Here is a 15,110-nt window from a genome sequence, read left to right on the forward strand (position 1 = left end):
CTCCACTTGCTGCTTCTCCTATATGCATACAGCTAGCATGCTTGTATTTGGCTGTGACTCTGCACAGAGGTGAGAAAAGCACTGAAATATTACCCCTAAAATTGCTGTTTGCACTCCCTGTTTAGCTTGGTTCCTTAGAAGAAGTTTATTTTCAGTTCTAAAAAGTCTTGTATGAAGAATGTCTGGTACATTTCACTTCTCGGGGTTTGGTAGATACAAAAATGATAGAAAATAGTGGTTTGCAAGTTAAAATCTTCTGATTATAGTGATTAACATAAACAGTCTGTAGCTAGAGGCAAAAGTCTCTTGTATAGCCACATAAGTGTCATTTCAAAGTGAATTTCAGTAAGATTCTGTACTTACATAAAATAAATGTATGTTTGGCTGCTTCACTGAATGCAGATATGTGTGTAGATAATATGTAGCTGTACATGTAGTTAGGCATGTGACTTGAATGTGAGACCTGTGTTAGCTGAGAAAGTTAAATGCTTACTAAGAATTATTAATAGTAATCAGAAAATGTACTAATAATAGTGATTAATTAGTGATAACAACAGTATTTTAATAATAGTAATAAGGCTGATATTATTAATGGCTATTAAATAATTTATATTTAGAACATATTTAGAGTTGTGCTTTTATAAATTTTATTTTCCAACTGAACCCCCAAATCACATTGTTCAAATTGCAGTGCAGGCCACAGATTAAAACAGGGCTATTTTATGTCTGCTTACTTGCTGTTATGGTGTAATCAAAATAATTTTTCTTGGGTTTTGTCCCTTATCCATATTCCTGACTTGTAGAGAAAATAAACTGCATAAGCCTTAAGGCAAAACCTGACAAAACACTTTTAAGTCCTATTTTTCCTAACTTTGGACCTATGCTTAAGCTCTAGAAGTTTCAGATGAAAAACCTGTTTTCTTTTGCTTACTCATATAAGCTAATTGTAGAAAAGTTGGGTAATATATAATTTGCACAAGGCAAAAGAGTGCAAAAAAATATTTATGCAGCAGATTCCAAACTGTGAGGAAACTCCTTGCCTGAACACATTCTCCCTGCCATATTCCTAAAAAGAAAGGTACAAAGAAAATTGTGTGTTGGATTTGAAAATGCAAGTTTGTCAGCAGAGAAGCCATCATCTTAATTTCATCTGTACTTATATGTAGGACCCTATTAATAAATACTCAGTTTAAAAGCACAGCATTGATAAGGTTTTTATTTTTTGTTGCTAGTTCTGCTAAAAATATTTTCAAATTTATTAAAGCTACATTTTACCATGGTTTTGTAATGAAAAACAAAATTATAGGTTAGAATCCAAGTCACTCTGTTGCTCATTCTAAACTGCAATAATTCTTTTAGAATAAATATTACTTTATGTTGTCAGAGCAGCTTGCTTTCCTCTTTCCTCTTATTAGGCTTGTAGACTCTCCTTCATGAGGGGCATTTTCTCCCTAATGCTTGATTTGTTTTATCAGCCTGTGTTTGGAGGAGACTCCTGCCCACCTCTCCAGGGCCAGCAAAGGAAGATGGCTCAGTGCTCAAAATGCAACGGTGTGAACCAGAGCGACGCCCGCTTCTGTGCCTGGTGTGGGGCCAAGGCAGGTGCTTCTGCTGTCTGTGGGGACAATCCTGCTGCTGCTTCTCTGCAGCAATGCCACACTTCTCTGTGCAAAACTCCTGCCAGCCAGTAAACACTGTCATTATCAAGATACTTACTTAGAGCATAGAGGATTGTGTATGGAAAAATGAGCAGCTTAGAAGACATCCTGACCCCACATCAGTCAGTGACCCAAGGGTTTGGAGTTGCAAACAAATTATCACAGGTCAACAAGCACCAGATCATTGCATCAGCTGAGATGCAACAGCCCTGTCCTCGGGCAAAGTAATTTAACCATCAAAGGTTTAAGTATAGGCTGACCCAATGCAAGTTTTCCTATATCAACTCCATAATCACCTGTACAGGCAATTACCAGATATGAGATGGTGCATGCAATTGTTTTGACTGAAGGCCTCCTTAACTTCAGTAAGGACAAGTACTTGAGTTCTGCTCAGGAGAGTGGCAATCAATGTAAACAATTTCCCCTTGTACAGTGCTTCTACCTAAGATCACACTCAAGGAGAATTTATTCTCTGTGAGCTGACTGCACGTAAAATTTGAAACACTCGCCTACATGCATAAATAACCATTAGTCCTGTACTGTACTAGGGCACTTAGGGTGGTACTTTACTTCCTTTCAATTCATTCCTCGGCTCTTATCATTCCTGAGTCATTCATCCTTTGCTTCTCTAGTGACAAATGTTGTGTTGAACTTTCCAGCCTGGACCTCCTCCATCCTACTTTACTTGTTCCAAGTGCGGTACCAGCAACCAGCCCTATGCTCGCTTCTGCGTGTCCTGTGGTGTCTACATAGAGCCCCCATCCAGGCAGAGCTCTCCTGGCAGTCCCATGAATAGTGAGGACTCGCTGGGATCGTCTCAGGTAGGACACAGTGTCACAAAGCCAGGTTTGAACTCAGCTGAGAGGCTGTTCCACTGGGGATATGGATCAGCACAGCTTCATTCATTTCCCTGGGACAATGCTGTGGGCTGGGAGCACAAGGAGAGCAAAAATGTTTGTTTTGCTTTCTGCTGAAAAGCAGCCTCACCCCAAGGCCTTGATCCTGTTGCTAAATGGCAAAGTGAGAAACAATCAGCCTTTCAAAAGTCTTAGCTCATTAAGTACTTATATCTTATTGGATGTGAAATATTTGCAGTCTGCTGATACAAGGTATTCTTTCACACAAATGTAGTAGTTTTTTTAAATGGCTTCAAGAAAGAGCCAAATACTGAGCAAGGCCAGTTCTTGCCCTACAAAAGCACACACGTCCCCTTCACACATTGTGAAGAATTTGGATTTTGCTTGAATATTTGTGATAAGTTGCATTGTTGTTACAGACTGGTAATTAAAATAAAAAATTGTTAATTATTCTTCCTGCTAGCTTTTCCATTCCCTTACAATTTGGTATGCTGTTCTGGTTAGTTATACTGGTAAGCCATTGAATTATATCTATATTACTTACATTTTCCCTTCTCCTCCACCCCCCACAGGCAAAACGATTACAGGCTCAAGTTGCCTGGCAACCTTGTCCTGTTTCTTTGCCCAAATCAAGGGCTGAACTAACAGAAAGAGAAGATAAAGGAACCCAAACTATTGGACTTTTTTACCCATCCAGCAAACTACTGGAAAAGAAGGAGCTTGAACTGATTTCACAAAAAGAAAAGGTGGAAAAGATGAGTGATCATAAGCCTCTCCTGACAGCCATTAGTCCTGGAAAAGGTTAGAAGTTCTGATCTTATGATTTCTAAAAAAATTATGACCTTGCTTTTTTTCTTGAAAATATTATAGTTTATGGAATATGGCATCAGGAGGACACTGATGTACATCTTTACAAGTCTGTGTTTCCACTAGTCACTTGCAAATGCACTGCCTTAGAATTCAGCCACTGATCTCCACCCACAGCTAAAATATCAAAATTGTGGCTACTCACCTCTGTGCAGCCTTACTAATTTGGTAGCAGTTTGATTTCCTCACATCCCACAAGACTGGAGGCAGGTGTCCTGTATTTGAATTGGAAACCACCAAACAGCTCCCAGTTCCCAGTACCCTCCCCAGCCCTTGCAATGTGAACTTGAGGTAGAGCTGTGGTGGCACCTGCAGGGATATTGATAAACAAAACTCTGAGACACAGGGGATCAGAGCTTTTGAAAATATGATGAAGCTTGTCTACACAAGGAACTTATTTGGGGTGCTGTTGTGGAATAAATTATAGAAGCTTCAGAAGCAAAGAAAACTAAGCTAGAAGAAGGGATTCTTAATAAGATTATGAAAACATCACTCATTGAAGAGTTCTCATAAACTCCTCTCACAGACTACAGTAGGAGCAGTATCAGTACTGCAGACAGCTTAGTTTCACAGTGAGTTTTGTGGTCACTTTGTGGAATCACTTGACAATTTGCTGTCATTAAATGCTTGCCATTTCTAGAGGTTTTAGTTTTACGATCCTGAGAAATCTTCCATTTTCTGGATCTCAAACCCTCAAAGACTGTCCATCAGTATTAATTAGGGATCTAATAAATGCCTCAATGGGCAAAATTGTCTTTAATCTCACAGGGCAGTCGAGCTGGGCAATCCATAGAAGGAGTTAATTTTAAATCATTACAGCACCAAACCATGGTTTGGAGGAGCAGTTACTCTTTTAGATCCACTTTTCCATCTAGCTCTCTTCAGCAATCAGATGGTCAAACCCTCAGACTGTTTTCAGAATTAATTTCCTATTGGGTAGTAAAAGTTGCTAATGAATGTTAGAAATTCCTCTTTTGACTCTGTGTATCTGTATTCAGATGGACTCTGATTTTTAAAATAATCACTGGGGAAATCTGTTTTCCTCCTCCCTTCCTCTGAACTGTGATATGTTCTCTTAGGCATCACAGTAGGAAATACAACACTTGATTCAACATGTCAGGGAGCTTAATTTAGTCAGAGATAAGGAAGGGTTGGCCTCTAATAGTGCCAAGAAAAAAGCAAAGTAACACTGAATATTTGTATACCTCTGTCAGAAGTACAGCTCTTGACTTGTGAGAACTGCTGTCACTGGGAAAGGTTGGGAAGAAATTCTGAACTGTTTTTGAATTCTTTTCATTTTTATCCACTTAGCAGTGGTAACTTTGTTGAAGTTGCACTGTGTAATGTATTCTCCTTTATATCCTGCCAAGGACTGAGGAACTTACTTCATTCCATAAATCAATAAATGTCTCTTACAGTCAGTTCAGGCTGAGTTGTATACATGTCTTGAAACTATCTGTGTCAACAAGACCATGCACTATCACCCAGGAAAATCTTGTTTATACATGCCAAATATGACTATTAGTTCTTCAATCAAAATAGGATCCGACATTTGATATTAAAGTTTTTAAATACAAGTGATTAAATAAAATGGGGGAGGTTATTATTTCTTGATCATATCAACTATTAACTAACTTTCTTTTAATTTGTGAAGATTAAAAAAAAGAAATACTAAACAGTTAGGGGCAAACAACAGCAGTACCAAAACACTAATCCTCTGGTGTGTACTGTATTTCTTTGTTTTTGCTGTTCTTTCATTCTGTTTTGAACAGGAGCCAAGATATTTACTAGGTAAACTTTACAAAGAAAAACATCCCTTTTCTACTGTAACAAAGGTTAAATAAGTGTAATATAGGTGTAATCTGCTATTGGCAGAATGAATTAAAGTATTCTATCAATGCTGCCAAAAATCCTGTGAGATCTAATAAAACATCAACCATGCAAGAGTATGTTCCTGACCATCTGGATTTTTTCAAATAAAATCTGGGGATCTGGGTACTTATGAACCACTTTATTCCAAATAATACTGACTTCTATGGAGAGATCACTCACCAAGTAGTCTATTTTAGATGTTTTAAATACTACTTTCAACTTGTATTAGTTTTTGCATATGAGACCACAGCAGGGAACAATTTATGTTGTTCTGTGGATCCTTCTTTTTTCTATTCATTTAAAGCTGCTTAACGAGTAAGATTTGTTGGTTTAGTTTGTCATACCAGTTCAACCTTGAGTCTTCCAAGCACAAAACTCCTTGTGCCCTTGCTTTGTCTTGTAAAAGCCAGAGCAGCACTTTCCTTCTGGCTTGGTCTCTTTTCACTGTTTTAAGCTTCACTTGACATGAAGGAAAGGATAAGGTCAGAGCAGCTGCATTGTGTCAGTTAAATGAGGTTACCAAGCCCACAGTTTATTTACAACAAAATGAATCATGCCTTGTACTTACCATGAGGATGCTAAAAAAAGAAAATAAGCCAGATCCTGAAAACAATCAGTTAAAAATGAGAACAAGTCCTTTTGTTTTATTCTCAGATTAAAACAAAATGTAGCTCTGGAATTTCCTGGACAAGATGTGCAAAAGCTCTAAATAGCTTAAGATGAGTGTTTAATCCAGGCACATTCAGCCCCTCATGTTTTGTGCCCTCTATCAGCATAAAGGAATGCTGACTCTCTCCCAGAGATCCTGACAGGCAAAAGAGCAGGAATGCTTAAGCTTTTAATATGCTCTCACATAAATAATTGAAAGGAATTTATTTGGAGGATAGTTTACACAGACCAAAATGTTGTGTAGCCTGAGTTTCTGTGTTTGCAGTTTTCAGATTTGGCTTATTGTTCCCTGTCAGTTATCCCAAAGCAAGTAAAAATCAGTTCAATAACACAATTGCTTGATTGTAATATTTTACTTTTTTCTTTTCTTATGATGTGGAATAGCGTGAGATTTTCCCTTCACAAAGGACCAGTTTTGACTCCCAAGGATCATTCCAAGACATGGCTTTGTTGTGAATAGATGACACTGAGGATTAATTTTAACATTTAACATAAAACAGTGTTTCACCTGGCTTTTTAGAGTATAACTTCCTTCTCATTTTCTTGATTAGATGAATTTTCTACAGATTTTTTTTTTATCTCAATGAAGCTATCTTTTAAATCTTCCATCACTTGACTAGAAGGAATGTTAATCACATTTTAAGGATTTTTCTCTTGCTTAACTCCCTGTGAACAGGTTACTGGAGAAAACAGATGGATCATGTTTGTGCTCATGTTAGAAGCTATGCCCAGAACAACCTTGAATTCAGAACACTGATTGGAGAGCCTCAAATGGGAAAGGTAGGAAGGAGCTTGTGAATAATGTCTCCCTATGGAGGGTCATGAAAAGATTATTGTGGCTGCAACATAAACACTGGTAAAATAAATGTCTCCCTTTTCTTTAGATGCTGACCTGTTTGTGTGTGTGTGTCATTTGTCTCATTTGGTTGTTCCATTTTTTTGTCAGCCTTTTCCTGAAGACTTTTTTTTTCTTTTTTTTTCCCAATGGTAATTCTTATTCTCTCACCTTTCTTACTCCTGTAAGGGGAGTGAGAAAGCCTTTACTCAGCTGCTTTCGTATAGTAAGAAGGTGGAAACCTTCTAGAACTCCTTCCTAAGGAGTAGATATCCCATTAGATACTTTGCACCTGATTTCTATATTCACTGAAACCTGTTGTCCACCAGATCTTCAGAAGCTGCAGTGCAATTATAAGAGAATATCTGCTTAAAAGAGTTGCGGTACAGTCCATTACAACTTGTTTCCTCTGCTGGAGGATTCAAAAAGATAGGCCTGAAGAATATAAAATTGCCTAGGGAAGGCTGTTCCTGCTGCTTCTTGGCCTTTTGTCAGTTTATTGTCTTAAAAGCAGTGCCCATAAAAGTAACAGAAATGGTTCAAAGCAGATGCCAACTATCTGGGTTTAATGCTGCTTTTTCAGTTTTTCATGTGGATTAGAAATATAATCAACCTTACCTCAAAATTCTCAACCAGCTGCAATATAATCTTCATTCCACTTCTTTATAATCCCCTGTGCACTCATTTTTGTATGGCTTCCATAGACTTGTTGCCAGCAGTACTGTCTCAAGGAATTGATACACAGAGGTACCAAAGTTTTAACACAGACTGTGCTTCCCCCAGGCTGGTGTCACTAAAGGAGCCACCAGCTCTTCTGGATCTGGGATTCCCAAGAACAACACAGCCTTTTTTGCAGCTACAAAATCTCAGTGGAGAATGACTGAACTTCCATGAAATGCAGCCTCATTAGAGTTTAGGATTCATTTGGCATTTCAGTTGTTGTGAAATTTCCAGCTACTCAAAAAGCACCTGCCCCTTTCTCATTGACATGGGAAGTCTTGGTGCAATATCACAAGTAGGCAAAGGCCACATGTGTGATTTTGTACAGTGGCTGCACAAGAAATACCATCAGCAAGACTTACTCCTAAAAGTACTTGAGGGTTTTTTTTTTGTAAGACATACTAACAGCTGCTCTTTCCCTCTAGATTAATTATGCCACCATCTCTGAAGATGACTATGAAGTCACTATAACATTGAAATTTGCTGCTATTAACAAGGTCAGTTCATGGGATGGGGCCTGTTGAGAGGCAGCTAGTCTAAAGCTGTCAATAGAGCAGTGTAATGCTGATATATTTTAAATTCAGATCTAAACAAGAAATGCATTTGTTCAGAGGGTGTTAACTTACCACTTCAGAGAAAAGAATCTTTTTTCTGTCTCTGTTGGAGCTGGATGAACAGGTATCTTTATCTGATTAAGCCAGACTTCATGGTTATGTTGCTATCATCTCACATTTTGTTATTTTGCTATTAGTATTAACTTTCTTCTTTCATGGTGTTTGATGGTGTTTGATGATTCTAGCACCCCCATAGCTTTTGATCTCAGATTCTGCTTTTCTTCAGCCTGCGAAGTGTGCTCCTAAAAACTAAGCTTAATGATTTTCAATAGTTTGGAGATAACTTCTGTCAGAGCTCCTGTTAACTCTATTCAAAATTTGGAATCTCTATCTCAAGAATTACCATGTTCCAAAAACCACAACATACACAGTTCCAGCTTTTCAAAGATAAAAATCTACCATTTCAAAAATCAGACTGTCTCTCGTGTGGAATCTTGGAAAGCTTACCTTGCCATGTGAGGCCTGAAAAGCTGTATCACGTCATTTCAGAAGTGAAATTTCTCAAGTGGTAGAAACACTTCCATTTGGATGAGAATCTTCATTTCATTAAGTGGGGTTATATCACTTTTTTTTCCTAATCAAAATACCTAACATAAGCTTCAGAAAAAATTGCTACATAATTTTGCCTCAAAACAGAGGTTCAATTACATATGATAATGTCTTGTGGTAATTTGACCCTGATATTCAAAGCCTACGTATTTTCTCATATGCAACAGTGTTGTGCCGCTAAGATTATAGCAACGTTACACGATAATCTTAATAACTGCCTGCATTTGATGATTCTACAGGATTTTCATCCTAACAGAGCAGTGAAGTTCAGCAATGATTACCTGAGTGCTGGAACAGAACTCACAGATGGACAGGACTGCAGTCAGACTAATTTTGGTGAGATTTTCTCCCCCGTCTTTACAGTGGACCATTAATACAGAAGTCAAGAATACAGAAGTAGTGCTTGGAAGCTTAGACACCAAGGCAGGCAAACATTCTGTGCCTATTTAAGTTGATCTTTTAAGTCTCAAAATGTGTCCAAGTTGAGCTTTAAGCAATGTGCAGACTCTCTCAAAAAGTCCTGGGAATACTTCATCCCTGGAGAGCTGAGGAGACCAGTGAACTGCAGCCACAGGTCACAGCAATGTTTTTATTATAGCACTAAAACTTCAGATGTTTCACATATTCTTTTACAGTAGGAACTATAAATATCAATATTATCTCTACTTCTGAGCTCTGCCAGGGATTGCCAGCTCTGGCATATTTGGCAAAGATGAGAAATTATGAAATACATTCATGCAGAGATGTTGTTTAACTGCAGTCTCCCATTGGTGTCAATAACAGCTCAGCATTCTGAGCATCTCATACTGGACTTAGGTTTTCATTAAATCAAACAGTTGTAAAGCCAGCATTACAATTCAGAAATTCCTATAGCATGATTTGACATACTTAATTCACTTGTAAGTTTCATCCACTTTGTGCTCCCAGTCTGAGGCTTGGCAAGAGGCAGTCACTGCACTGGGAGCTGTGCAAACCTTTTGTTAAAACCAGTACGAACCGCAACAAGTATTTCATCACTTTCTCATGTGGAAAATTGATAAATACTGCTTTGATTGTGGATAAATTATTTCCAGATCCCTCCTCCAAGTTCTAGTTAGGATACTGACTTTGGTTTGAATTAACACTTGTTTTCCTTTCTGGTAGGCAGAGATGATCACAATCTTTTCTATTCAAGCGGCAAAATAAAGAGAACCAAGTCAAGAACACTCATGGGACAGGAATACAAGCTTTCTGTAAGTATCTTCTGCAAATACAGGAAAAAAGACTTGGAGAGCAGCACTAACATGAAAGAGGGCATCCAGGCATTAAAATAGAAAGGTTTTAACCCTGACTGGGGGCAGGGGATAAAAGTCCAACTTAATATAAAACCAGAACACTGGTAACTGACATTTAGTTCAGACCTGAAAATAACTAATTGGTTTTTCTAAGAGTTGACTTAGATTTTTTTCTCTCATTTTGAACAGATTAAATTTTGACACTGCATTAGGCCTAAGGACTGTTGCAGTGATTCTCTTACAGATTTTTTACAGAAGCAAGATCATATGGTGGTATTCTCATCTTCTCTTGACTTTACAACATGTGACTCCATAGAGGCCTAGTTTAATTCAAGAAGCAAGGATTTACATCCACTGGAGACCAAATTTCCTGAAAGAACTGTCTACTAAAGGGATTGTCAGTAATGGCATGGAAAATTTCAAAAGGGAAATGTATAGTAATCTAAATTTGGATCAGTCAGACAACTCAAGAGGTGGGAGAAGATACAGAGTTCTGTGATATGAGTCCAGAGATAAAAATGCTTGGTCAAGTGACTGAGCTTACAAAATGAGAAAAAGTTGAAAGGTGTGAAGAAATAAAAGGAAAAGGTTTTAGGTTTTGTTGTTTGTTAAGGTTTAGTAAACTAATTTCACTGAGGCAAAACATAGACATTTTTAAAACAAAATACTTCCACAAGTTCTGGGAGCTCCAAACTTTACTCCTAAACATGTACCCCTGTTTAATTGTGCTGAGCAGATCCTTGTACAGCCCTGGAGAGCTGCATTGACATAAAGTGAATCATTTGCAGACACACATTCTGAATTAAGACCTCAGTAATGAGGGATTAGCCAGGGTTACCCAACACTTGCTCGGGTTCAGAAAGACATTCCCAAAAAAGTCAGAGATTAGTAACAATGAGGCTCAGATACATTGAATTCATGCCATAGTGTGCATTTTGCACTTTCGTTCCAAGGCAGAATCTGGCCCACCTACTTGTATATTCACTGTGTGAAATGTTCCTGGCTGTTGTGTGTCTCCACAGCCAGAGTCCCAACTGCTGCTGGATGAACTGGGTCAAACTGGGAAAGGAAGAATCACCTTCATAGAACAATTGCTCAGAGATGTAAGTTACACTTGCTGGTTTCCTTTTCCAACTCTTTGGCTGTTTACTGCATGAATATTAGCCTGGAATGCTTGGTGATTAGGAGGCAACAGCCTTGCAATACCAGTCTTCAGATTGAAAGAGCATTTTGGAGAAGATAGGGTCTGTTTTACATTTATAAATGTTCTCCCCAAATTTCTATTTGGTCAGTGCATAAGGGAGTCTTCTCTGGGTTTGTCATAGCCAAACGAAAAAGAAAATTTTAGTTTTATAATTTAGGATCAAGTCCTCTGTATAGCAGAAGCAAACATAATCTGTATTTCTGCTCTGGGATCTCATTTGGCTACTGCTACACACATTTTCTCTGGCTTTGAGCTAGATGAAAAACATTTTCAGAAGAAAGCAAAACAACACACTGAACCTCTGTCCTGAGCATGAAGCCTATTTGCCAACTTGAATTGGCACAACACAAAAGCAAGGTGGAAGCTGAAGAATCTGTGTGGTTTTACCAGCCCGCTTTGCCTCTGCTGTGTTCCAGGGAGCTGACCCCAATTCCCTGAGCGAGGAGGAGCGCCCTGCCCTCACAGTTGCTGTGCTGAACAAGCACACAGGAGCCATCTCCCCTCTGGTGCAGAAAGGGGCTGACATCGACCAGCAGTCAGGGCCGTAAGTGAGCTCTGATCCTCTGCCTTAGCTTTTTCCACGTTTCACCAAGAAAAATCACACTTGCACTGGTTTTGGAGAACTAAACCCATCTCTCCTCCACAAATCTTCTCCTTTCCATGGCAATATCCATACTCCTTCCAGTTGCTAGCTTTGAAGATTTCTCATAACTTCTTTTATAAAAGCTGCTGTTCTATTTAGTTCCTTCTTCCATCCACTTCAACTTAATATGATAAACGCCACTGAAGCCTACCACACTTCTAGGGTGTTCTGTATCCTCCTGTTCATTTTCCTAAGTTTTATTTGCTAAGTTTCTTTAAGTAAAAAAGGGCATTGCTCATTCCTCCTGTGCAGGCACAACAACACAGCTCTCCACGAGGCAGTTCTGCTGGGACTGGAGGGAGAGGAGTGCATCCGAGCCCTGTTATGGTAGGTACTGTGGCTGGGCCTCCACATCAGCTCCCCCCAGCCTGCCAGCACAGACCTGCTTGGCACCACTGGAGAGCCAAAGCCTGCCCCATGTCCCTGTGGGAAGGAGCATCCAGGAATTCCAAAGTTATTCCACATCAACACATTCACCTACAAGCCATTCCATCACTAAGTGCACTCACTTGGCAATTAATTTAAGCAGTTAAAACCAATCTGTTTTGTATTTACAGCTGCAATGCAAGCGTGCAAAAGAAGAATGCAGCAGGGCACTCAGCGCTGGATTTGGCTGTTGCAGCTGGAGATAATAAGGTTATTTCACTGTTCCAAGTAAGTTTGGATAGAGAACACTGAACAAACTTGTGAGACACAGGAACACTGTTCTCAGTGTGTTATTACAACAAACTTTTTCCCCAAATAAAGCTGAAGTTTCTTTGACTTTGGGAGCACCTCATCATGTGTGCCCAGTTCTGTCTGCAGAATTCACAATCCTGTGTTATGAGCTTGGGCCCTGTAAGAGACAAGTTTTTTCTCCAAGATTGCCCCATTCCTTTCTGGCAGTTGAGAGCACAATTCCTCTCTGACTGCACTCTCTTTTGCAAATTTTCTTTTCCTTTCCAAACAAAGGGACAAACCGAACCTTCCCAGGCACAAATTAATTTCAATGTCTCCAAAATGTCTATAATCCCTAATGAACTCTGCTCATGAGTTTGACACTTGAGCAACAGCACTGCAAGCAGTAACTGATGAGCTTATTTTCCTTTTTGATGTTAAAAATGCATTTAGTACAGCCCATTGCAGTAAAGGTCAGATTCTTGTCCTCCAGGAAATCAAGTAAAACTTTGTTGTTCTGCCTTCAACTTTTATTTATAAATGCATCAACATGAGGCAGCAGCCAACTACAAACAGAAGTTTACAAGAATACCAGGCACACTAAGGTGTGGTACAACTCATTGTTACTAGCCACAATCCTAAATCCCTGAAGTATTTTTAAAACTCCTTCCTCTTTCTATGTTCCAAAGTATCTAAAAGGATTGGTATATTCTGTACAAAAATGGAAATGCATGTCAACTCCTACCAGAGATACAAGTTTTAGCACCAGAGCTACCACTATCTCTATGAGACTGCAATATCTCTAAACAGCTGGATTTACAAAATATAAAAAAAAAAAAAAAAAAAAAAAAGTAAACCCACAAATAATAATCCTTTAAAAAACAGCAGGAACATTACGAGAACCCTATAGAAAAAGATTATGTATACAATGCATCAAACTCCAGGTACTTCCCAGACAGACTCAGAGGAGTGAAGCAGAATTCCCTCTGCTTCTCAGGAACAGGAACAGCCAGTCTGGAAGCAGCCTCAGGAAACACCATTCAGTCACAGGGGCAGTGCCACAGCATGTGGACAAGACAGACGTCACTGGCAACTCTGAAGCTGCAGCAGTCTAGGCCAGATTCTTTATACTACATCGCTGGATCTTGGCTTTATCTTCAACCTTGGTCATCTTCTGAGAAACCTCTTTTTTCTGCAAAGAGTAAAAATAATATATTACTCTCTACCACTAAGTGGAGTATCGTTCAGCTTCGAGGGGAAAGCTGAACACATCCCGCATAAAGCATGGCTGAGAACCAGGAAAGGGCACAGCCCGAGCCTGGATGCAACAAAGCACTCTGCACAAAGCCTTGTGCAGCCCAACAATCCAAGGACTAGAAGCCCGTGTACGTACAAGTGCCTTTCTCATTCGCAGTTTGTCCAGCTTCAGGAACTCCTGCACCGTCAGGTTATCAGGCTCTTTCCGAAGAGAAAGAAAACCACAGTCCGCAGAGTGCTTTTTGTGTTCCTCCCTGAATTGAGGCGAAAAGAAAGAGGAAATAAAAGAGAAGGCAGCAGCTCCCAAGGAGCCGCACGCAACCGCTCTCCCCTGCCGAGCCCCTCGGTTGCCACCAGCGGTTCCCCCGGGCCGGGGCGCCACCGATCGGGGCGGAGGCCGAGGGATCCCCCCGGTACTCACAGGGGATCGTCCTCGGGCTCCCAGCCCTCCAGCTCCTTGAGGCAGAAGAAGCACTGCGCTACGTCGGGGCTGTTCTCGCTGGGGCAGTGCACGAAGCCCGCCGCCGCCATCTGCGGGCACAGGGGAGGCCGTCAGCGCCCGCCCGGACCCGCTCCCACCGTCCCGGCCCCGCCGCCCCGGCCCCGCGCTCACCCGCTCGGGCGTGCAGGCGCAGCCCTCGGTGAAGGGCCAGTTGCGGAAGGTGGCGGCGCGGACAGAGGCGAAGTAGAGCCGCCACACCTCGGGCAGCACCGCCAGCTCCTCCATGGCCCCGTTCAAACGGCGGCGCGCGCGCAGGGCAGGGCGGGAGCGGGGCGGGGCCGCCGCCCTCACGGCGCCCGCCGAGCCCGAGCCCCCGCGCCAGAGGACGCCTTTTTCTCGGCGCCAACGAGTCAGAGCTCAGGGAAACACCTGGGCTTTGCTGCCCTATCAGGAAAGGGTGAGGTTCCACGTTTATTCTCCGGGAAAGCTTTGCTTCGTTAAGCTGTGTTTGGCTCCTCCTCTCAGCGCTGCGGTCGCTGCCCAGCTCCGCGAAGGTGGCGGAGCCGTGCCGCGGAGCGGGGCGGTGCTGGCTCCTCCAGCACAGCTCGGGTGACCCGGCAGCCGGGCTCCCGAGGCACCAGAGGGAAGCAGAGGGCTGAGAGCACCGTTTGTCTGCTTGCTTCACTACGTGCCTTAGAAGAACCTCACCCCTTGCAAAGCCATGGCTCCCGCCCCGAGGATCACTTCACGGCCTTTGAGGAGCCGCGGTTAAATGAAGGACCGGGATAAAACAAGCTGTCTGCAGCACAGCAGGTGCCACAGGGCTGTTACAACACCGTCGTCACTTGGCAGTCCCTGAGGGACAAGGACACAGAGCAAGATGGTTCTCAAAATCTTTATGGTCACCTTGAGAACACAATGCAGAACTGGTCGTCTTCTTCAGGCTACTTTTCTAACTCCTAATTCTGTCTGGAAAGGAAGAGCCTGCTAAG

The 15,110-nt window shown here is 41.2% G+C and overlaps 2 protein-coding genes across 2 annotated transcripts; one reads left to right on the forward strand and one right to left on the reverse strand.

Moving 5' to 3' along the window:
- The first annotated feature begins 1,526 nt into the window (after positions 1–1,526).
- Positions 1,527–12,503, forward strand: LOC131577699 (double zinc ribbon and ankyrin repeat-containing protein 1-like). The gene is made up of 11 exons (XM_058835744.1): positions 1,527–1,598; positions 2,318–2,479; positions 3,088–3,316; positions 6,600–6,703; positions 7,904–7,975; positions 8,881–8,977; positions 9,785–9,873; positions 10,938–11,018; positions 11,536–11,663; positions 12,015–12,089; positions 12,320–12,503. Exons 1-11 carry the CDS (start codon positions 1,527–1,529, stop codon positions 12,438–12,440), a joined length of 1,230 nt encoding a protein of 409 aa, XP_058691727.1. The 3' UTR covers positions 12,441–12,503.
- A 449-nt stretch (positions 12,504–12,952) lies between these two features.
- Positions 12,953–14,407, reverse strand: LOC131577445 (baculoviral IAP repeat-containing protein 5-like). The gene is made up of 4 exons (XM_058835315.1): positions 14,290–14,407; positions 14,098–14,207; positions 13,813–13,930; positions 12,953–13,611 (listed from the first exon to the last, which is right to left on the reverse strand). Exons 1-4 carry the CDS (start codon positions 14,401–14,403, stop codon positions 13,531–13,533), a joined length of 423 nt encoding a protein of 140 aa, XP_058691298.1. The 5' UTR covers positions 14,404–14,407; the 3' UTR covers positions 12,953–13,530.
- Positions 14,408–15,110: the final 703 nt, after the last annotated feature.

The sequence above is a fragment of the Poecile atricapillus genome, chromosome 3, assembly GCF_030490865.1.
Source record: "Poecile atricapillus isolate bPoeAtr1 chromosome 3, bPoeAtr1.hap1, whole genome shotgun sequence".
NCBI classification, from domain to species: Eukaryota; Metazoa; Chordata; class Aves; order Passeriformes; family Paridae; genus Poecile; species Poecile atricapillus.

What these genes read in the sequence shown, in the direction of transcription:
- LOC131577699 (XM_058835744.1), top strand. Translation starts at nt 1,527, where the DNA reads ATGGCTCAGTGCTCAAAATGCAACGGTGTGAACCAGAGCGACGCCCGC. An exon ending in CTGCAGTCAGACTAATTTTG is followed by an intron (nt 8,978 to 9,784) that starts GTGAGATTTTCT and finishes CCTTTCTGGTAG; the next exon opens with GCAGAGATGATCACAATCTT. An exon ending in TAGAACAATTGCTCAGAGAT is followed by an intron (nt 11,019 to 11,535) that starts GTAAGTTACACT and finishes GCTGTGTTCCAG; the next exon opens with GGAGCTGACCCCAATTCCCT.
- LOC131577445 (XM_058835315.1), bottom strand. Translation starts at nt 14,403, where the DNA reads ATGGAGGAGCTGGCGGTGCTGCCCGAGGTGTGGCGGCTCTACTTCGCC. An exon ending in GCGCCTGCACGCCCGAGCGG is followed by an intron (nt 14,208 to 14,289) that starts GTGAGCGCGGGG and finishes CTGTGCCCGCAG; the next exon opens with ATGGCGGCGGCGGGCTTCGT. An exon ending in TGCGAATGAGAAAGGCACTT is followed by an intron (nt 13,612 to 13,812) that starts GTACGTACACGG and finishes TACTCTTTGCAG; the next exon opens with AAAAAAGAGGTTTCTCAGAA.